We start from the raw sequence: 24809 nt of genomic DNA, 5'->3' as shown, positions 1-24809 counted from the left end.
GAATATACCCTAGGATCTAGTACATTAAAAATTATAAGCATAACATTCATCCTAAAGGGAAAGAACTTTACAACATCAAATCAGCATTGTATAAGCATTACAAATGGAGACACAAGTGAGTCAGGTGACTTTCATGTCCCCATCATGCTAATCAAAAAAAAAAACCAATATATAAAATTTAAACATAATAGAATATGTCAAATCCTAGAAACATTTACCTACCTAAAATTTAATACAAAAGAAACAATATAATAAAAGAATAAACAAAACCTAAAATTTATTAAAAAGGAGGGCCATATGTTGGGATGAAGTTAAATCCTATATGCAAGTCTTATCACTAATATACCTAGGCGTCACCTTTTAAGAAGGAAGGACACCATATTCAAACATTCAAAAAAAAAACCTTACTAAGAAAGAAGAGAATAGTGGACCCCACTAGGCAAGTTGTCCTTGTCTCCCCTTGAGCCTATGGAATGGGTTAATGATGGAGACCCTTAGACATGATTTGACATTTGCATTCCCCTTCCTAGGCGCCTAGCACATTTGGAATTGTGCAAAAAGGAAATTTTGATTTCTCCCACCACATCACGCCTAGGAGAAAGGGAGTTAGGCGTTGGGAAAAGTGGGGAAGGAAATAAAGGTTAGGAAACTTAACCATGTCAGTTTATGACATCTTGGGATCTATGTGGTTTGCCCTTGCAGATAGGTGTTTTGTGGGGAAGGTAGCAACATTATTGTTAATTCTTTGTTGGGAGAGACAAGGGCACATGAGTCTAGAAATTTGAATGTTAGAATTTCGCTTGGGGAGAGAAAATGCATATTTAAGATGGTTTTAGGTGTTAGGGGGTTGATGGGTAGTGAAATATTAAAGTAAGTTACTTTATTCTAGGTGTAGTTGGTAGGTAGGAAAACCATACTTGTGGGTTAATGTTTTAGAAATAGATTATTATACAAGTCAGGGAAAAGTGGGATATTTAAGTAAGTTGTCTTATTTTAATTGTTTGATTATCTCATGTTATGTGTAGGAAAGGGTATGCAGTTGTTTCATTAGGTGGGTTTCCAATATTAAGAGGTTTACGGGTGAATGATTATTGAGTCATGAGTTGTTTAGATTAGAGGTAAAGGTTAGGATATAGAGATTGGTTGATAATGAGCTTGAGAAATTGAAGTTAAGATTAAAGGTTAATTAAATTAGTAATGTATGTTATTAATTAGTATTTTTAGAATATCTAGGGAAAATTCTTATTAAAGGAATAGACATGGAATTGTGGGGTGTAATTAGTAAATTGAAGGAGAAATCATAATAATAATAATAAATAAATAACTAATTAATTAAAATAAAATCAAGTAAATTGATGAAAGTAAAATAAAATGATAAATATAATAGTAGTAAAATAAAATAGAAATATTAATTTTGGATAAACAAGTTGCTAAAGGGCATCATTATATAGAAATGAGGAGGAATAACAATTAAAGATCAACTTAAAATACCTAGGTGGTAGACAGTAAGTTAATCGAAAATTCATAAAGGATAGAATGCGGTATCCCAAAAATGTAGCAGGTAAGGTTACATGACATAAAATCGGAACATCTAGGACAATTGAAAAAAAAACAGTCATTTCGAAAATGATGGGATTATTGCAACCACATGAATATCCAACTTGTGCTTCACATTTATACACAAAGTGTCTTTTTGTAGGAATTGGATGTGAAATCAAATGATAATCTAGCCACCTCTTGTGTCAAAACCTTGATCTTAAATAAATGTTAGGAGATAGTTTGGCACCGCTGTGGCAAACTGAAGTGCATGAAAGCGAATTCCATTACATCAACTAACTATTTCATCTCCAACTCAATAATTGCATTTGTAAATTTCCAACACCCTCGAGGGGACAGAAAATTGTCCATTCAACAGAACGTTCATAACAAGCATAGATTTAAACATATTATCTCTAGTTCACCCTTCAAAAAATAAATTTTTGGTTGTGTTTTGCCTCGTAAATTTAGGGCATGACAATTTGCATACGAGTAGCCTCCAAAAAAAAACTGATGAATGTCTTATGTTGCAGAGCCATGAGCTCATCCAACCTATCACAAGTATTAACGCCAAAATGTACACAATGTTGTTCATGATGTCATTCGTCAGGACAATTTGCGATAATTCCATGTCAGACACATAGCTAGAGCCTATGAGTTGACTCTTGACTACATCCATGAGACCTCCACTTGTCGGGTCCACAAAGGACCTCTTCAACACACTGCTCTTCGTAGCACTAGCTATCAAGTCCAATTTTACCTACATCAAGTTCCTAAAACCATCTTTATTAATTTTTATTTTTCTTCCTTCAACATCTTTTTCATTTTTTTGTCAATCTTCTTCCCTATAATCCCAAAAACCCAAGTAAACTCCATGGTTGTGCAAGTAATGTTGATATACTATCAAAGAAATGTGAAAGTGGACATGTAGCGGTATTTGTCGTAGGTCTCAATCATCATCCATAAGACTCCTTCGAAATCTTGTATACAAAATATTGGCATCTGTGTTGCCCACAGTACCTATGCACATCGTAGGCTCTCCTTAATAGGATAGTCGTCTAGAGTCCCCAGCCACCAAGTCTTGTACTCAATGCTATTGAGTCCTTCGAACGCAATAAACTAGACTGTAACTTCATCTTTTGGGGGTTGGTGTTGCGCTTTTGGTTTTACCTTCTTCTTGATTGTATCTGTATTCATCTTTCATTCAACGTTTACCCCTAATGGCAATACTCTTTTGTCTGTATACATGGCAAAACTGCTACTTGATGGTGATGTTGATGTTTGTAGTTACTTTCTCCAATTCGGCCTCTTTCCTCCCGAATCCATCAACTGTCTATTCTACAACTGATAGCAAAGGGATTTAGTTATAGTAACTGTATGGTTGCTTCTTATTCCTAGCTATATACAATTTTATTCCATCTTTGTCATGTACTTTCTTGTGTCGTATTTCTCCTATACTAACCTCTTCAAGCAAAGCCAAATAAGTTTAAAGATGCAGGACTATATAGGAATATCTTCAACGCTACTTCCTTGTGGGATAACGAAGCACTCTATAAAAGTAGACTTCGCAAGAAGCCTCTTTTTGTACGTTGTTTCAGCTTTGTTTTTCTTCATTTGTGTCATCTTTATTAGTATTTTTCGTTGTGCAGGTGTATTACCACAATCACATAACGAGGGCTACAACAAAAATAATTCAATGACAAGCTTTATTCTCAAGAAACCTGATAGTCCTCCAATGCATCTATTGCATTAAGTTGATATTGTTGGACCTCTTCCTTTCTCATACGTGTTCTAGTGCGAACGTGAGCTTTCATTATTTCCAATGAGTTTGCTTTTTTTAACCATCAGTAGACTTTTGCTTGTGTGAGGTCCTACGATCTATTTTTTTGCATCTTCTATTTTTCTTATGTCATACAACCTCTATGAATAGGTTTTCTATCACCATAGGCATGTAGTTTGGCTGTCAATGTCATTGTACAACCTTCTTTCAACACTGTAGGTCCTTTTATTTGAGTCATCGATAATTTGGTCTCTCCCATAGGCCCTTCTAATTTTCACTATAGACTTTGTTTATGTCTTCTTAGTCTCTTTAGACTTCACCATAGACATTCTTGGCACTCCTCTGTAAGCATTTTACATGGCATACCATGTCATTGCCCTTATTATCAATTCATTGAGGATGCAGGTACCTCCAACCAATGCAAGAAGTTTGTGCCAGCCTACAAGGTGGATCCGTACAGACTTGCTATGTACTATTGGATGCACTTGGACACTCTTGCAAATGACGATAGTACGAAACTCTTCGAAAGAAGACAAGGCAAGAAATGATGTCTAGTTTCACCAAAAGGAAGGGGATGAAGAAAGTGAGGAAGAGGAGGAAGATACAACAGCAAACGATGCAATGATAGTATCCTCTTCAAGGAGTGAGAGTATTGCAGAGGATACCACGACCAAGATGTCCCTTTTGGACTCTTTGGTCAAGACGATTGTCCTCTATGGCTCTATTATGTGGGGTCCCTCCCTCTTGGAGTCTGACAGGGCTTCAATTGAGAGAGTCCAGACTCTTTTTCTTCGGTGCAATATTAGATGTCACCCGTCCACACCTCACAACATCGTTTTGGCTGCGTTTGGGCCTCATCCTTTTAGATTGGGGACCATTTTTTATTCGGTTTGGTTTCTTCACCGGCTTTAGATCTTTGCTGACTCTTCTGAAGGTCGTCACAAATATTCCTACCTAGCCTATTGTTCTTTCAAGGTGATCGCAGGCTCAAACCTTAGTAGCAGGTCTCATTGTTGGTTCACCAAGGCTTCTGCCCTTCATGGCTCAATTGGTATTACTATCGATCGTCTTCCCCCTTTCAATTTTCTCTAGACGCTCCCGCTCACCTCCTTCCACCTCAACAGGAGCTGACTAAGCATGTCAAACTTGAAATCTACAGACAATATAGTATCACAACTTGGAGTAACCCTTTGGGTGGGCTTTGTTCGTAGGTGGCCTTCCACGCTGAGCACTTCCTTGATATCTGAAACAAGGTCATTTTGCGCCCTTGGTACCTCACTCGTCGCTGGGTTCATGCTCTTCACATCTCCTTAGGATCTTTTAGAGTGGGCTCTCACTAGCTACGTATACAGACTGACCACTAGATTGACAAAGAGGACAAGATCTACCACCTTTGTCCCCTCAAGGAGGAGGAGAACGAGTCTCACTTTATTTTCCGTTGCCCCAACTATTATGAGATCTAGGGGAGGTTCTACTGCTTGTTCAGAGAGTGCAGGTCACTTTCTTCATTCTTTAGATATACCGACCAACGATATCTTGCACTTTGCGACTTCGTGATCACACTCTACAACTCCAGTTCCCATTGAGACTGACTCTTGCGCAGCTCATCACCTCCTTCACTCTTGTGGTTCCTACTCGAGGGACGAAGTAGTCTCTCTACCCTATCTCGAATCACACCAAATTTGTGAGACCCCACAGAGATCACACTCAACGCTACCACCCTACTACACTAGTAGGCCCCAGAGGCGGCATTCCAGAGCGTCTTCTCATCCTAGAGTGCACCCTTCCATTCTAGACTACTCGTCTGTGAGGAGTATTTAGTTCTTTCTTTCTTTGTTATGTTGTTTTGCTTTCATGCTCTTTCCGCAAACACTGTTTGGTGCTCCCATTGCTAGCATTTGCCCTTTGTACTATTTCCAGTCCCTTAGACCATTGTTGGTCTCTTGTTGGACAATTAACTTATCTTATCTTATCTTACCTTATCTTACTTACTGAAGCTCGAAGAGCCAAATGTGGAGGAAAGGGAAGTTGAAATGAAAGAGTCTTCTCCAGGATTGAACTCTCCAAGTGTATTTGCATGCAACAACTCAATAGCTTTTGACAATTTCAAAGTTGCAAATGTAAATCTATATGCTCAAATACTTGGTCATTTTTAAATATAATGGTGAAATGTAAGTCGCAAAACATTTAAAATACAAAATATTTTTGCATGCAACATGTTCTTGAGACGTTTTTAATTAAAAAAAGTGCCCTCTTAGTGCAAAAATCTAGGTCTTTTTTATGCCCTTAGCAAAAAACATGAATATCAAATGCCAAAACATGCATTAAAATGCAGAAATGCCTCCTTGTGCAAATTTATGAGCTGCAAATGTAGATTCTTGGGTGTTTTTGCCAAAAACGTGTCCTTGGAATGCATTAACATTGGTTGTTTTTGACTTGAGAATGCAAAAACGTGAGCCCTAAATGTATCAACATGGCTTCCAAATGTCAAAACATGACTTCCAAATGCCAAAACATGGATGGAAAAGCAAATTTCTGGGCATTTTTGGTCAAAACATGCCCTTGGAATGCATGTGTTTGAGATGTTTTCGAAGGAAATGGTCCAAAACGTGTTCTTCAAAAGCATTTACATGAGTTTGTATGCATGGTTGGACTCTAAACATGCATTTGCATATTTTATTTTCCCTCAGAAAGCCAACATTTTGGCTGGGAATGCATAATCGAACTCTCAATATGCATTTGCATAAGTTATTTTCCTTTGTACTTACAAGTTAAAGTCAAACATATTCCTCCCAATGCAAAATCGAACTCTCAAGGTGCTATTGCATATGTTATCTTCCTTTATAAGTGCAAATTGCATTCTACAGGAGGCATTGCATATTACATGTTGGCTTGGGAAAGCCATTTTCATGCAAATCATGGTCTTGAAGGTCCATCGTATATTTAAAAATATGCTTTTTTATTTGTCTAAGTCCACAAATTGCTTTCTTAGTGCAAATTGGACTCTCAAAATGCTATTACATGTAATGCCCTTTGAATGTAGAGGGAAGTTTTCATGTAAATGGACTCTTAGAAGTCCATTACATATTTAAAATATGCATTTTCAAGCCAAAATCAGATTCTACATATAGATTTGCATGTAAAAAGACATGTTATTGAGTTTGCAACTTAAGTGACCAATTAAGCACATGTTTAATTGATTTTTGAGTTCATATCACTTAAAGGGGTCAAAAAATAAAATTTACACTATATAGTTTATTTATCATCAGCAAATTTTATTCAAAAAGTAATATTTAACTCAAATGTTGTAAAATAAAACTTAAATAAATTAGAACTATATAGTGATAAAGTCACTTAAGTGAAAAATTAAAAAGCAACTCAACATGAAGATATAACATAAAGTGCACCATAGTCACTTAGGTGATAAAGTAACTTAAAAACATTACATAAAGTTAATTTATGTTATATTTTTCATAAAGAGAATCCCAACTATGAAATATAACATTCATATTTTAAATATGCAATTGCATCTGGAGAGTCCAATTTTTGGGCACTTAAATGATCATATCTTTTGACTACCAAGTCTGATTAGGCCCTAAGATATACCAAATCGAAGGGAAAATCAAACGCAAAAGATTGGACAAAACCAAAAGATTAAAAGCAACCAAACACACTCGAAAGAGCAAATAAAGACGTTGAAGGCTTCAAAAATCAAGCATAGGCTTCATAAATGAAAAATGAAAAGGACTTTGACGAAAGCTTTCAATAAAATGATTCATTACGCAAGTTGGGGTCGATTGGTTGATCAATGTTGGCCAATTAAATAATGAATTATCTTAAAGAAATGTGAAACTAAGTTGAAAAAGTTTCAAACTATTACCTACATTTTGTGGTGACAAAATGCAAGACAATAATACGAAATGTCCCATTTTGCAACACTAGGAATTCTGAATTCATTCCATAAAATATTAATTTTGGCTTAAGGGAACTTAATGCAAATTTATAAAATGGGTAAAATTGATATTATAAAGTGGGTTAAAGGTGACAAGAACGGAAAAGGACAAGAGAAGGAAACTGAAGGGTCACCGTTTTGAGCATAAAAGAAGAATGAGTTCATTTTCAGCATGCTTGGATATTGAACAGGTTTGAGATTTCTCTTGGAGAAAATTAGGAAGCTTCAGCTTCTATTCAAGATCCGAGGACACAAACCCTCAGGTTCTTCTTCGGTGGATTTGACATAGCCCCAATTCATCAATTGTGGTGAATTCGCAACGAAGTTCACAATTGCATTTCAGGTTTTCTGATTATCCAACCTTACTATTATCACTGTTTTTATGATTGGATTGTTATTTAATTGTTGGTTTATAATACAATAAGGAATTCTTTGTTGGTTATTTCTATGAGCATTTACTGGTTAATGTTGTTGGTCTTCATTGCTTAACTTATTTGTTATATTCTGTAAATTATTGTGATAAAATTTGGGGAGAATATCCAATTGCGATATTATATTATAATGTTGTTCCATTCATGGTTTTGAATCTTTTGGATTTTAGAGTACCAAAAGCAGAAGATTTGATTCAGCAAAGCTTAAACATTTGAAGGCATTTAAAGAGAACCTACAGCAATCTCGAAACCAACAAGACATGCATGATGATTGCCAGAAACTTGTGAGGAATTTTGAAACATGGTATTTTTTGAGGCTACACCCTTACAAACACTATGCCCTCGACGAGTGGTGTTGAGAAGTTGAGATCATGATTTTATGGAACCTATAAGATCATACGAAGAATTGGATGAGTTGCGTATAAGTTAAAACTTTGAAAGTCCCAAAGAAAATGGAATTCACAACATTTTTTATGTGACATGCCATAAGGCACCTAGATAACAAGTTATTCTATCATAAGGTCTGCCACAACATTATAAAGGGAAGTTGATTTTGGTACCCACAGCCATCATTAAGATGAGAGAAGAAGCTGAGGAACACAGTTATTCTAGAATATTTAGCGAAATGGAGCAATCTTCTGCTTGAGGATACATAATGGTGAAAAGTTAAAAAAAAATGTGTATCCAAGCATAAAATTGATTCGGTACAAGTGATCTTGGAAGGGAGGATTGGCATGTCCCTAAGGCCAACTTGCAGCCTTTAAAGTGTTTTTAAACACAGCACATAATGACAAATATATAGTAATAATAATATTATTAATTAAAATAACTCCCAACCAACCTAGGAACTTGTTTTTTATGCCAAGTTTATTTCTAATTTGAAAACAATTCTTAGCCGACTTAAAACACTAGTTTGGGCACCAACTTTAATTTCTAACAGGTGTACATGCAACTTTGGCTGGTTGAGCAAATGTAGCTAGAGATTTTTTAATTTTGATGTTTGCAAACCAGCTTTACAGGGACGAAACCCTTTGTACACGCTAAATGAGGTTAAGATGGAAACCATACCTCATTTGATCAGATCTTCAAAGCATTTTTTGACTGTGAACTTGCATAATTAACAACTACCAATTGCTAATTTCAATTACCATTCATTTTCAGGCTTGACAGCCCCAGATAATTCCAACAGAGCAATATGAGGTCATCATTAAAAGCACTGACTACTGGAGAGCTGGGAGCTATAGCTTAAATACAGGGAGCCACAAATTTGAGCTGTTGCACTGTTATCAACAGGAAGGTGATAAGGACCAGCAGACCCAGCGAACAAGAGGTTAAACCTTGATGGTAGATTGTGTCGACCAGAATCTGGGAGCTACAAATCTGAGCTGCTGCACTGTTATCAACAGGAAGGTGATCAGGGCCAGCAGACCAAGCAAACAAGAGTTTAAACTTTAAACCTTGGTGGTAGATTGTGTCAACCAGAATTGAAACATTCATCAATTATAACTTCCAGATTATTGATAGAAGATTCAACAATCACATTTCCAAATATCAAAAATCTTATTATGCGTCCATTCCACAACAATTTCATCCCCAAGGTGATTACGTTTGAGGATTGTGATAATTTCAACCCTTCCTCAAATTGGCAAACTTCCAATTCTTTGACATAAGGAAGGCCAGAAATGCTCCACAAAATTCAATGAATAGTATCATTTTGATAATAAATTAGGCTGTTGTTATATTGTTTATTTAGATGCTCATTTCATGACTAAGCCCGGGAAGTTTACACAAGTTAATATGTACCTTAGTATGTATATATAAAAGCAAGAAAAAATTGCACTTGCTTGACTGTAGCTAGCCGATCAGGAAACTTACATTATCAAAGAGTCATCAAGATGTTGTCCTGCCAATAATCAAATGGAAGGCTTTTGTGAGGCTGATCAAATCAAAATTCTATCCAACTTGACCGAAACAAGGGCAAAAAATGAGGTTACCTAGTGACAAGAAAAAAAATGAGAGTTCAAGTACACACCACAATGTTTCAAAATACAGCTATTTTTCCATAGGATGAAGATGCAGTTCTCAACAACATTGACAGCATTCAAAGACACCCTGGGAAAATAAGTTCTATTTTTCAAACCAACAAGGAAAGATGTGGTATATGTGCAGGCTTGATTATTAAAAGTAGAAAATGAAGAAAAATAAACAAAAGACTTCTAATGAATCCAACGAGCATGATGTTGAAGCAAAGAAAAGAAAAAGCAAAAGGAGGTACAGAGGTAAGAGGAATTCTACCACAGTAGATAAGTGCAAGGACCCCAAGAATAATTGTAATTTGCAAGCACTGCAATGCATATGGATATAATGAATATAGATGTTAAAACATACATTATGAACTACATCCAATAATGACAAAAAAGAGCATCACAAGAAGACAATGAGAGCCATGGCTGACAAGATAGCAGACATATTCAACTCTATGCAGATGGGAAAGTGACATGCAATGCCATGCCAAAAGTGTCAAGCATGGCCAATTGAGAAGCTATGAAATAATAAATAGAGGAATCTTTTACGTATTAAGATTCTAGTCAAAAGACCAAGTTTGATGTTATATATGATTATTATTTCTAAACCAATTGATTTTGACAATATTGGTTATAGTGACCATTTAGATTTCATTCCCTTTAGGATGGGCTTGTGGTGGTGTAAAGATGCAAGTAAAAAAGCAATAACATTAGGTTTGTCATTGATTCAAACTTCATTTTAGAATATGTACATCCCATCGAGTTACCAATCCTAGGAGCACAACTTCAGGCTGTTAATGTTATTTTGGTCCCTCGTACCTACTGAATTGAACATGCATGTGTTAATAAGCCTACTTGTTATAAGTGGCCTACACCGTAAGGGATATTTTATTATTATTTTGGGATTAGTGTCATTACTATATAAGCTTTCTTTGAGACAACATATCTCAAGGAAGAGTAACCATGGCAGTGAAAAAATATGGCACTCTTAGTAATAGAAGTCTGAGGAACTTTTATGTGTTAAGCTAGTGGACCAATTACATAAGTATCTATAAATATTTGACGGTCATTTATAGTTTATGTGTATAGTTTGTAGTGTAACTATAGTTTCTAGTTATCCACCATAAAAAAGCAAAAGGAGATAAAGCGGATAAATTGGAACAAACAGACTATAAAGTGGTAGAGTCTAATTACATTTTGGGGGGAAAATAGTTGTGCAGAGTATAAGAGCATGTTTTAGAATGACCATAGCATTCATGAGTGACCCTTTTGTCTTACATCATCATCCACACCTTCTCAAGAAGCCTCTCTCATTTCTATGCTATGTGAGTTCATTTGTAAGTCCAAAGCAGCATGAGGTGGAGGCCTGCAAGTGGAACCTTTTGAACGAGGCTCTGGGGGCAGATGTATAGGAATGCTGATCAGAAATGGGCCAAATTAGCCATAAATATTTAGATAATCAATATCAAACAAGAATTCTTACCATGAAAGACACCCCCACCCCCACCACCAAGGGGTTTCACCATCTGGAATTTTATGATAGGATGTAGACAAGTTGTCGCAGACCACCTCACATGGAAACTAGGTGGTGGACTGAAAGCCAACTTTTGGGATGATGCGTGGGAAGGACTCCCACTCATTGCAGAGAATGCAAGATTTAAGGAAATCAAAAGAATTGCTGAAGCTACTTGTTGTAAGAAAGTTGTCGACTATGTGATTATTGAGGGGGATGGTTTGTCTTCCAATTAGCAATGGAAAAGTTCTAATGAACTGAATTTGAGCCTTGAGAACATAAATATTTTTAAGAAATTGTTGGCAAATAGAAGTTTCCTTCTTGCAGGGGGAAGGATGAGCTCATTTGAGGTGGCTCTAACAGAAGTGACTATTCTGTTGAAATTAGTTACATATTACTGAAAGATGCACGGGATGATGAAAATTGGCTGCATCACTTACTTTGGAATAAGTTTTGCCTGCCCAAAGCAGGATCCTTTTTGTGGCCAGACTTGAAAAATAGAATTCTACCAAGAGAAAGGTTTGTGACGTGGGCTTCAATGATCCATTTCAGTGCCCCCTCTGTAGAGAAGCAGAGAAGAGTGTAGATCATTTGTTGTTGCATTGCAAATTTTCCTCTCAATGCTGGTACTTCATCCTACAAAAGCTGAACTGGGAATTCCATTTCCTCAAATATTTTAACAAATGTTTGAACTGTTTACTTACAAGTCTTTATTTTCACATATGTGGCAATTATGTTCATCTTCCATTACCTAGGAATTATGGAAGGAGCACAATAGATGAATATTTCAAGGGAAGGCTATAAAGTGGAAAGAGTTTGTGTGCACATTAAAAAATTCTGAGCTCGTGAATACTGCAATTTTCAAACCAGACCTCTGCCAAATACCCTTGTTAATATTGTAGCTTCAGTCGGATTGAATTGACCTAGAGATAATCCTTCTATGGTTATTGGTTAATCATCAACTAGACAAACCCTTGTATATCTACTTTTATATATATATATTACTGTTAATGTTAACATTATCTAACTGATGATTATATATATATATGCAATATAACATATACATATACATATATGCAATATAACATATATATATATATATATATATATTACTGTTAATGTTAATGTTATCTAACTGATGATTAATTTATAAATTACCATAGAGACATGTCTTTTGTATGCATATTTATGTAACATTCAATCTGCATTTGGAACACACAGAACTATTGTAGCATTATTACATTTGCAGTGATCTTGTCCCTCAACTTGGTATCAAAGCGAGGCTGCAAATGTTGAAAAATAGATGAAAATGACTGAACGGTTGATGTTGAAATAATGGAGGAATTCCAATCCATAAGACCTCAGAAATGTCAGCATAATATCAAATACGTAACACTGATAAACAAGAAATCAAGTCATCGAAGATTTGAGGAGTTAAAAATAAGTCTCAAGAGCATCGTAGACACTACAGTTACAAGGGGACATTGCCACCACATGGTTAGTCCTAGACATCGTCAGAGTTTTAAATCTATATGCATAGAGATTGGAGAAGAATACTCTGAAAGACACACCGTCCACTATATCAACTTGGAAAAGGGAAGACTGAAGCACATATGTGGATTGAAATCAAGATTGAGAACTCTGGCCTCATACCTATATTAATGTAGATATTGTCAGGGATACCATGGCTACAACAATACATTGCTTCAGTACCAACAAACGAAGACCACCTAAAAGTTATTACAGAGCCGCTAGAACTCAATCAGTGGAAGGCTTCACACGGACTTAGGAAGAGACATATTATATTCATTGCATGGAAGTCAACTGCAGTTCATAGGGAATCTAAAAGAAGGAACGGGTGTTATGCAGACTAAGGTTTCGGAAATGGGTCACCAATAAAATATACAGTCCAATGAAAATCACAATCAACACTCTCTGTAGATTACAAGTAATCAACCCCATTGAGAATAGTAAAAGGAACAAGTTTATATATTATATCAAGGTCACCGGGAGACGGGGAGACTTTGAGGTCTCCGGTACTGGTACTGGTACCGGTACGGCAATTTTTCAAATAGGAGACGGGGGTACTTGGAGACGGCAATTTTTTTTTTTAAAAAAAAATAAATTTTTAATAGTTTAAACGTAAAGAGTCTAATACTAAAAGTAAATACAAAATTTCAAAATTTCAAAATAGTAATACCGTAAGACTAAAAGACTAAAGTAAATAATAAATTAATAATACTAGTGTTGTCACATTAAAAATTAAAATAGATTCATAGAGTCAAACTGTCAAAGATTATAATAATAATAAGCACTCAGATACAGAAGTACATTACTGAAATAGATTTTAAAACCTGACAAATTGGCATTGCTACAAAAAATTTGTGAAAATTATTGAATTATTCAACATCAATGCATGCATAGAGACACACTTAGGACTTCTATTTTCTAACTAAGAGTTAGGATTGCTTAGTTTAAAAGGGAGTAAATCATTTTGTAATAGTGTTTTTTTTCCAGTTACACAGATTCCTATATTGGTACTAGGATATTGCCAACAGCAGATAAACAGGTACGAATAACAAATACGACTTATACATCAAACTGAAACATGATATCCTCTTGAAAAAACAGAAATATGGGACCAAATACATTCATGTTAACATACATAAAACCTCTAGTCTATCACTGTTATCGCTGAGTCTTTATCAGCAAATAGATGCTTGGTTTTCATGAGGAATAATACTATTATCAAGCATTTGCATATCAGATTTCTGTAACATACGTAATACTATCTTCTAATGCACTAACAACAGTTTTTGCACCCTAATTCCTCAGCCGCATAAATTTATGTGATTTGGGATCTTTACTGCAATCCTGTACAGCTTCCAATATGTTGTCTTAGACTTGTATTGTGTTCCTGTAGGTCACGTACATCACCAAGCAGTTGTTACGGAATTCATATAGTACCTTAGATTTTTGCATTAAAAACATTTAAATGAGGGCTAAAATATATAAAATTATTTAATATTATATTTTACATTTATATTTTATCAGGAGACTTCGGGGAGACTTCACTTTTTGGATTAGGAGACGGGGAGACTTCAGGAGACTTCGTCATGAAGTCTCCAACCTTTTTTGAGGTCTCCGGAGACGCGAAAAGTCTCCGAGACGCGTCTCGGAGACAGGGGGGAGACGGGTCTCCTGGTAACCATGTATTATATACGCTGGCATACATAATAGATTTAAAGAAACAAGCAAGAGCCAGTATTTATGAGTAATACGTATGATATGTGATACAAAGTAAAGACTCTAGCAATACCCCATGTTCACATCAAGCGCAAAGTAATACCTATCACGGAATGTGTAATCAAATGCAGCTGACATGTGCTAAGTAAACCCCGATGGTAGAGGTTGACTCTTGGATATTACAGTACGAGAAGCACATTCTCCACTGAGTCACGGAATGTTCCCAAAACAAACAATGCCTCCACGGTACCCGAAATGCACTCTAAGGCAACTCTAGACAAGTGCAAGATGAAATAATTCACTGTAATGGCCAAACCTATTACAATGTAGCAGTCAATTTGAATGAATCCAAAGACTTGAAACGCTTGTCCATTTGGAAATGATGCACTGAAGTTTGGCTAAGTAATATGATGAATTGAACGTGCCATAGTCAATATTTTGAGTGCACATGGAGAATGTATATTAAAAGATTGATTGATATTATTCCTTCACAGGAAAATAGATATAGATTGGCAACTATCATTTTATGTTGATTTGAGAATATACAAAATCACCAACAGATGTAAGCTTCAAGGGTCCTCTCTATAATCATTAAAATTATTTGCTGTCACACAGGAATTATTATTCACAGTTTGAAAAGAAAGCTCGGTTGCCAAGATAAAAGCCATGAGAGACGGGATTTGTTAACAAACAGATCATGCATTAAGACAAAGTCCTTTGATACTTTATTATTGCCATCTTATGAAGAAAGTATCATTGAGAAATGAATCAATCATTTCATAAGGGTCTTAACTTCCATAAAAGTAAAATGCACGAAGTTTGATCTCATTAGGACCTCCATTTAGCTTCCTGCCATCTCCAAGGACCAAGAAAGCTCAACAAAAGGATGATGGATGACTTCCCAGCTCTTGCATCCCTAATTTCCGATGGGATAAATTTCTTAGAGACACCCTTTTGTAGTCCTTGGGAGATAGTAAAAGAGGTGACAAAAGACACCAATAATGGTTCTAAGAAGTACATTGAGATTTTATGACAAGAATGATAACAGAAAATCGCCTCTAGAATTTCCTATTCACTTTATGCAGATGAAATGTAAGAACAATATCAGGAGATAAGATGAAGTTCCAAGCCAGCGAATAATATCGAAAAGATTTTATTTGTAGTTGACTATAAACTAAGGTTCTCAGAAGAGCCACAACACACTACCGTAAACAGAAACTAGAGTTCAACTAGAGTTCCCACCCAACCCACATAGTCGGGGGGTGGGGGGCTCTATTGGCCTTCCGGTGCAGAGGTAGATTATTGTAGGGCTGGTGAGAACCCTTACCCCTTAAACCTTACCTTAAAATAGTAGGGTAGGGTAGGGCTATAGTAGGACTAAGAAAGTGTCGGGATGGAACAAATATTATGGTTCACTTAAGGAAGAAAGCACATAAGATAAATGTGGCAGCGAAAGACAAAAACTAAAATGATAAACCTTTGATATATTTGTGTAAAGATTGAAGAAATTCAAATAGTCAGGAAAATTACTTCATCCATATAATATCATGAAGAGGATATGTACTGGAAATCCAATCATGAGAGTGATATATGTTCTCTGATAACTATGCAAATCATATAATCAACTTTCAATGGGTATGCCAGTGAGCATATATGGTTGCAACTAATTATGTATGCGTGCATTATTAATAGATAAGAAGATAATATTATTATTCCAAATTAACTATAATGCACCGAAGGTACATCAACTCTTCCATGATGGAGTGTTACATAGAGACCGGGAAATACATGAGCTCGTACATTCAAACATATTGCACAATGGGTGACATATTGGATTCACCTTATTTGAGAAATGCGTGCAGTAAATTAGAAATGACTCATGTGATTAGCATTATCTTGAATATACACAAGTCAACTCAACTCATCACCTTACTCTTTGTCAAGTAGACATCAGCAATAGAGTTGGACAGTCAACAATGATGTTAAGTAAAAATAATATTAGATGAATCTACAAGTCCATATGGAATACCATCGAGTAGAAGTAAAGGAGAAGATTACTGAGTGACAAGAAATTCTAAACAATCAAATAAGTGGGAATTTACATTATGGGTGGAATAGTAACAAATGTTTCATTCCCACTTGAACCATCTTTAAAAAGGAGATGTTCCATTCTCAAATGTCTATGGACCCTCATGTGCAGATTAGTATTCTTATCTTTTACATTTATCTACTCATTGTAATCTAACTCCTATTTGTAATTCTATACATACTATAAGAGTTATTTGCCTTGATTTTTTCCTTTACATCTAAGGATGTTCTTGCAAGAAAAGAAGGTTGGTACTTTTTACATGCTACCAAATATTGTGCATACTCAATCTTATGACAGTAGCTCCAAAGAAGCTATGATCTAGAATTCATTAGGCATCTGATAATCATGCTAGATAGAGTGAGACTCTTGAAGCCAATATCCTTGATGATGGAGAGGGAATAGATGGAAGATATGCTTCAGTCAAAATTTCGATGATCTTGATTGTATTGATTTAGAGGGAGTAGACCATGTTGAGATGGATTATTGGGTGATCAAATTACTTGTTGAACTAGGGAAGCATATCACAACTTGGTACCAAGAGATTAGAAGGTTGATATCAAATTCAGAGGGAGTCGAAAAAAAGTCAACAGATTGACAAGGAGAAGTTCGAGGTGAAATTCCCTATAATACATTATTTGTGAGAGAGAAGCTTGAGGTGAAAGTCCTTGTTCCACCCTCTAACTTGGTTCATGGTGGATATCGTGAGAGATACTATTTTGCATATGTGGATTATGTCATGAAAGGTGACGATCTTTCATCAATGTATTTTTGAGGTCGCTATTGTAAGGTGAAGATCTTAACAATGGCTTGTCCAGTTATCATAATGGACTACATTAAATTGTTATCCTGGAAGGTGTCGAAGATCATGATAACGAACGTATCATGATAGACTACATTAAGTTGATGTCCCAAAATGTGTCGAAGATCATGATACTACAATTGTTGTTCTTGTGTTCTTGCTTTATTATCATGATACACTACATTAAATTGTTGGCCCAGAATGTGTCGGAGATCCTGATAACGAACGTATTATCAAGACAGACTACAATACTTGTCATAATGGAGACTACATTAAAATGATGTCCCTGAGATCATGATTATCTGATTAACTACATTCAGTTGTCGTCTCAAAGTGTGTTGAAGATCAGATAACTCATATCCTTCTAAGATATATAATAAGATATTTGTTGGTAGGTATCATGATGTTGATACTAGTGTTCATATCACTGAATATGAGATTAATAAGATTGCTCAAAATCAGATCACCCTTTTATGAGATGATTATAAGAGTATATTGATCAAATCCTCCCTCGAGATCAAGATACTTGTCATGATGGACTACTTAACCTTGAGATCGTGATTGTTATCTGATAGAATACATTCAGTTGTTGTCCCAGAGTGTGTTGGAGATCAAATAACCCATTTCCTTCTAGGATATAATATATTCTTTTGGTAGGCATCATGAACACGATGCCAGTACTCATACCAAGAGTATGATATTTCTTGTTGAATCATACTTCGAATGGTATCAAATGATAACATCTAAGTTGATGGTTATATGTTGATATCCTTAAATATGTCATTCCAAGAATATCATACTTAGATGATCTCTCTATATGTTCAAGAGCATAATGTGTTCTATAACAATCCTCCCAAGCTAAGAGGAAGTATTAATGTTGAAGCTTCAAACGGATTGAATTGACCTAGAGATAATCCTTCTATGGTTATTAGTTAACCACCAATTAAACAAACCCTCGCATATCTACTTTTATATATATATATATATATATATATATATATATATATATATATATATATATGTATGTTATCTAATTGATGATTAATCTATAAATTACCATAAGGGCATGTCTCTTCACAAGACATGTCTCTTCTATGCATATTTATATAACATTCAATCTGCATTTGGAACACACAGAAATATGGTAGCGTTATTATATTTGCAATGATCTTGTCCCTCAACAACCCTATGGTATTTATGACTCCTTTTTGTAAAGACAATTGACCTTCTCTTTAGATTTCGTCCATTTATGGGCTATCAAGGGTTAATCCAAATCAAGCTGCAAGGTTGGATGTTGAGTGCAAGAAACTGGACAGAGGATGGTGTGTCGAAAGGGAATATTGGTCCCTCAGGAACTGGATATGTGGCTCGTGACATGGAAGGCATTATTTTGGCATTGGCAACAAGCAGGCTTGATGATGGGGCTAATGATGATGCAGAGGCAAAGGCAGTTCTATTGGTGGTTGAACTTGCAAAGAAATCTGAGCTAGAGCAGCTACATTTGGAAGGTGACTCTCAGATCATTGTCAATGCCATTGTTGAGGGCAAGGTGCATGCCTAGAAGATAAAAAATGATAATGAACATTATTTGGCATAAGCTAACACATTCTTTGGAAAGGAAATTACGTAGCTGATACTCTTTCTAAATGGGTGTTATCATTTCAGCAGGTAGATGGATGTTGAATATTTAAGGGGACCTAATCCGTTGGTATAGAATTTTGGTCTCGCCTTGTTATTTAAATTTAAATTTTAAGCTGTTCGAACCACCATCATAAATGCAAATGGAAACTTCTGCACATTACATTCATTCAATGGAAATGCTGACTTGAGACAATGGTGATCATTCTCCACGACAGATGTGAATGGGAGCTGTCACTTCCTGATACACAATTTTTCCAGGGTTTTTGTTTGACAAGATGGTTAAGCACGTGGGGGACATGCAAGGTGGATTTGAAATCGTCGTTGGTGTGCATTTCTGTTTTATTTTTCAGTTTGTTTCGCTGGTGAGAGAAGTTGGTCATGAAGGCCAAGAAGTGATTATGAGTATGGAGCCAATTTCAGCCTCCTTGCAGTAAGGGAGCAACAGTTTTTGGGGGAAGATCTCTAACAAGAGATTGAGAAGTGTGTTTACCTAGATAAACTAAAATTCTAGCAACTCATTGACTTCCTACTAGGGGGGGAGTTCATGAAGTCAGAAGATAGGTGTACAACCAATGTGGAAATGGCATTCTACATTCATGGTGTAGGCACTCGAGCTCAACCCAAAGGAGGAGGTGTTTTCGATTATGAAGTTGTGCATGTGGTGTTGTGGACTAGTTCCTTTGTTGGCCATGGCGAAACCTAGCATTGGTTTAAGAGCGCATCAAGGCACTTGTGGAAGATAAGTGACCAGAGGCCACCATTTCAACCTTTCCTAATTTGGAATGCAACAACCAACAGGGAGGAGAGAAGAGAGGAGACTGCCATTGGTTGGGAATTCCTGAAGGATCACTTGTGGGTGAAGGAGATGGAGTGAAAGAAATTAAAACTTGAGAACAAGAACGACAGACCAGGCAAAGAAAACAAGGTGGTCTTTGGACCTAATAACCATTGGTTCAATGGACCAATGGTGAAGCTGAGTAAGGGGTAGGCCTGGTGTTTTCACAGTATGTCAAATTTTGATGACTGGTCATTATATTTCTCAGGTTATTTTAATGTAAATTTTAACGGCTTCGGGTAGCAGGGATAATGCTCTGTCAAGCTTTTTGCAGTGGACATAAATATAGTTCAGTGGGCGTTAATGTTTTTTGTTACTGTAAATGCTGTAAAATGATGTATGTTAATATGTAGTGACCTCGGGTAGGAACAATATAGGGTGGTGGTCAAATAGAATGTTCATACTTTCAGGGTAGAGCCCACTTTTGTATATCTGTTTATATCAATATTAATAAAATAACAATATTTTAGTTTTTAACTGATCAAAAAAAGCAATTAACGGTGTGAGCATATTGTTATAAATGCTGCGATAGGATTCTTATAAAGCTGCAACTTCCTTATCCTGGCAAAACAAAAAGGGCTGCCACAGAATTTTTATGAAGATGCGAGCTCCTTAGTCTCGTGGAAGAAAAAGGGCTGTGATCTTGTCTTCAACAAAGGCCTCTTATCCTCAATTTGGCGTGGGCATGATGGAAGATTAGTAAAAAATTTAGCATTGAGAAAAGGTTATTCTTAAGGTTTTTTTAAAAAGGAAATTTCATTTGAAAAATATTTTGATCTTAATTTCCATACTTGGATAGTAAAAGCATAGGTGCAACTAAAGAACAAGAACTTGTGGGGAATATAAATGGAAATGAGAGACCACTTACAAATGCAAATGTGAGCAGGTCATTATGCTGCTATTTAGCTTATTTTTGCTAGCAACAGCTGTTCAACTTTTTGTGGAACAAACTAGGGAGTTAGTGGCCCCATGACTGGTGACATTTGCTGCTTGTTTCTAAGCAGCCTCTTAAATACTATTTTTAAACTATTTATTTAATAATATTTCTTACAAATGAATTTGAAAACAAAATTGGAGACAAATAAAAAGGAGATGGGATAAAATAGTGAAGACACGTCTTTTTTCAATAAACAATTGCTGCTTATTACATTTATCTCTCCATTTTTATTTTTCTATCTCTACTGCTCACTACTTGTTTGTCCTTGTCTCCCTCAATCCCTCTCTATGTCTCTTCGTATCTTAATCTCTCTATTACTCTATCTCGCCATATATACTTATCTCTCTCTCTCTCCCCCCCTCTCCCTCTCCCTCACCCTCGCCCTCTCCCTCATCCTCTATATATCTCAGTCTCTAACTCCCTATCTCTCCCTCTACCTCTCTTTATCTATTTCTCGCTATCTTCCTCTCTCATTCTATCTTCATCTGTACCTTTATCTCTAGACATACATACTCTTTTTGTCCATCCATCTCTCTTTCCCCCTCTACCTCTTCCTATATCTCTATATCTATATCTCTTTTCCTCTCTATCTATATCTCCATAATAATTCTTCCATTTTTAACTCATTAAATTTTCACCTCGCTACCCACATATATCCATCTCTCTTTCCCCCTCTCCCTCTCCCTCTCCCTCTCCCTATATCTCTATATCTATATTTCCTTTCCTCCCTATTTATATCTCCATAATAATTCTTCCATTTTTAACTCGCTAAATTTCCATCTCACTGCCCACATATATCTCCCTCTCTCTACCCATATATATTAATTCTAATCTCTATCCCTCTTTTTTTCCCCCCCCCACCAACCACAAAGGAAATAATGATAAATTTATTTTGTTATTTTTATTTGTCTCTCGTAAGAAACCTTTCGCGATTCTCAATATGTAAAAAACAATGTCGCATGCAGCGCTACAAGATACAATAAAATAATTAAAACACATAATCGTCCAAAATTGTGTTCTCTGCAGTATGGTCTCAATTTCTGAAAACGCCATAGACTAACTACCACCATTCAACATGCATAAAAATCAAAACCCTAAAACAAATGATGTTCAGTTAATCGCAAAAATGATTACCGAATATGAGCTGACTAACGCATTCTTTAAAAGTCTTGTGAGTGCAACCAAATATAACACCAGCAAGATCAGACTTATTCAGTCCTTTAAATTGTGCTCCTACTTCCCCTGCGTACTGGTGCCCTCTCTTGTTCTTTGATTCATCTAACGTATACGTATAAGTTTTCCTTCCCGCTCCCATTCCTATTTCTCACAGACTCAGTTATGAAAAAGCTATGTAAATGCAATGTATACTCAACCAAGCAAATCAACCAAATGTCAGGTAACAGTCCACCATAACTAAGAAATACCCGTGGCTATACAGCCACGAAAATGCACTTCCTTCACATTGCTTTTTCTAACTTTTTAAAAAATTAACCGAGTCCTCTCCTTCGTAGGGAAGTGCATTTTCGTGGTTGTATGGACGTTGCCCTAAGAAATAATTCTTCATCCCTTCGTACTATCCAACGCATTTAAATCGACTGTTCTTAAATTTTTATCAATATAAATATGGGACCTACATAAATGGCAATCGACGAAAGCAGCGTTTCCATAAAGATGTGCGAAATGAGAATGAATTGTTTCCCAGAGAGTTTGAATTGTTGGGACATCGTCTTAATTAGTTACTTGTTGAGGTTGGCGGTGGGACCCACCGTAATGTACATTGGCAAATGTGAACAATTTAGTTTAAACATATTTTTAGGTTATCTTATCTCTAGTATATGCAAGAATATGGGTAGTTTCTTATAAGTTCCTATCATTAAGGCACTAAACTATAGTTTTCGTATTTATTCTTTAAATTATTTTTCTTTGAAAACAAGGTTAGAGATTTTTAATCTATGGTTTTGATTTTTTTTAATTTTTCAATGTGGTATTTATATTTTGTGATTGAATGGATCTAATTTTCAATCTATTGTTTTGATTATTTCTTAATTGCATGTCATGTGGAAGTGATATTTATAATATAGATTGTGCACATCCTTTATAGACATTCACATTTCATTTATGTGCAAAGATTGGTGGGATATAATGGCTTCATTTCATTTTACTTGACAAAATGAGTGAAGACTATAATTTCTTAGATTCTTGTGTTTGATGATGAGACAACTAATGGTAGGATAGAAGCTTTGATGGGGATTTTTACGAGAGATTTGTAAGAAAATCCAAAGGGCTTCTCTTGTTGAGTCCTTGATTATAGTTGAAATATAGGGGTGGCTCCCTGGTAAATTCAAGTTTTTTTGTGCTAGATATCACTCAAGGAAGAGCATTTTAGCATAATACAGGTGAGAAGGATGCATTTATTTTCTCTATAAAATTGACTTATTATATTTGAGGCATTTCTTCTTCTTAGAATGGATGATTAGGCTTTATGCTTCATATAAGACTCGGTGTTTGATCATATTGACTAGGGACAAAAGTACGCAACTTCTAACAAAATATCAATAGGAAATGTTGTGCGATGGAACTCTATGTTAATAGGATATACGTGATTTGGGAGAACTAATGATGCAGAAAAATTGTTTGACAAATGTCTAAACAAAATGGAGTATCATTAAAGCATTTCTACCCTACAGCTTCCACTGTTGGTGAAATCATTAGGTAATTATTTTTAACTAGTGCTAAAGAACAATGGTTTCCAAGTGTTTTTGTTACTTTATTCCCGAGAGAAAATGAAATATTTTCATTTTGCTATTTATATCGAGCTTGGATCATTTTGAGAAATGCTATAATGTGTTTTACAAAGTTGGGTGGAAACCTCTTTTTTATATCCAATTAGGAATGAACAGAACTCGTAAATGTAAGTACTAATAAAAAATTATTGAAGAGTCAAATCACAAATATGGATTGATTGTTCATTTGTTATAATTATTTGTATTGTTATCAATAGTTTTGGGATTCTATTTTTCTTAAGTTCTTGTATCCAAATTCTTTAGATTCATTTAACTAGGCATAACTTTTAGCTTTATTATGATGTTGCATTGCACTAGGGTGTGAAATCTACCCTAATAAAACATTTTCAATTGTTACTTTCATTATTGTACACAATTATTGGTTGGCTATACACCTATCCTGGTTTGTTAATCCATATAGCTACCAAGTGTAGTGATGGTCTCAGATCTCTTATCACACTATTCTTATAGGTGTTAAATCCAAGTGGAAACTTAGTCTAATATATGTCTTTATTTATTTTGTTTCCATATCAAGGAAAGGATGTATTTGCTCTGCAAATTGATCATTATCTTGATATCGACAGGGATTATTGATACAAATAAAATGGGGGATGGTATGCCATTTAATTTGTATCAATATTGTAGGTGGGGTCTCTCATCAAAGGTATTGAGATGTGGAGCCTAATCAAAATTGAAGGTTTATTGGGCGTGATTTCCCCCAAAATTATTTCTATGGGGGTTTGGGGGAAATGCCCCCAAGATGAAATTAAGGGGTAGCGCTCCATGTCACAATACAAGGTGGGGTTGAGGGGCAACGCCCTTGCAGGGGATTTCGAGGGCAATGCCCCCAAAGCCAAAAATGACTCTAGTGTTGTAAATATGTCGGTCGTTATTTTTCTATTGGACGACTTATTGTAACCCTAATTTTGTAAGTGGCAAAAAGCTTGTATACAATGGCTTAGGGTTAGAGGTTTCATAATGTATGATCATATTATAGCTTCTTGTAGCGGTATTGAGTTGTAAGGGATTGAGGATTGTAATCACTAGATAATAATAATATTGGACTTATTGTTGCTGGAAATATCCCAGGGATTCGGTGAACCACTTTAAATTCTTGTGTCTTGTGTTCTCTTCTATGTGATTTATTATTTTCTAATATTGGTTATATTTGTATGTAATTGTTTTTTTTTTTTTGTGGTTAAATCGAGGAAGTGGTATCAGAGCCAAATTGTCATCATTGTTT

At 35.6% G+C, this 24809-nt stretch overlaps 1 protein-coding gene across 6 annotated transcripts in view; it reads right to left on the bottom strand.

The window, feature by feature from the left end:
• The window catches only part of LOC149549196 (influenza virus NS1A-binding protein), a 149188-nt gene extending 126812 nt beyond the window's left edge, over positions 1 to 22376 (bottom strand). For 3 of the 6 annotated variants that reach the window (XR_016354058.1, XM_089792616.1, XM_089792615.1), the window contains exon 1: positions 21918 to 22345. Coding sequence is in view for 2 of the 6 variants with exons in the window: in XM_089792616.1 (XP_089648742.1) it covers positions 21918 to 22098 (181 nt within the window). In the remaining 4 variants the exon portion in view is untranslated. Of the gene's footprint in view, positions 1 to 21917 lie in introns of all 6 variants that reach the window. The other 3 variants (XR_016354056.1, XR_016354059.1, XR_016354057.1) reach the window with 3 other exon arrangements.
• Between the last annotated feature and the right edge of the window lie 2433 nt (positions 22377 to 24809).

This window comes from Cupressus sempervirens, chromosome 7, assembly GCF_028749045.1.
Source record: "Cupressus sempervirens isolate cs-2001-9-10 chromosome 7, ASM2874904v1, whole genome shotgun sequence".
NCBI classification, from domain to species: domain Eukaryota; kingdom Viridiplantae; phylum Streptophyta; class Pinopsida; order Cupressales; family Cupressaceae; genus Cupressus; species Cupressus sempervirens.
This window is presented reverse-complemented; position numbering and strand designations above follow the sequence as displayed.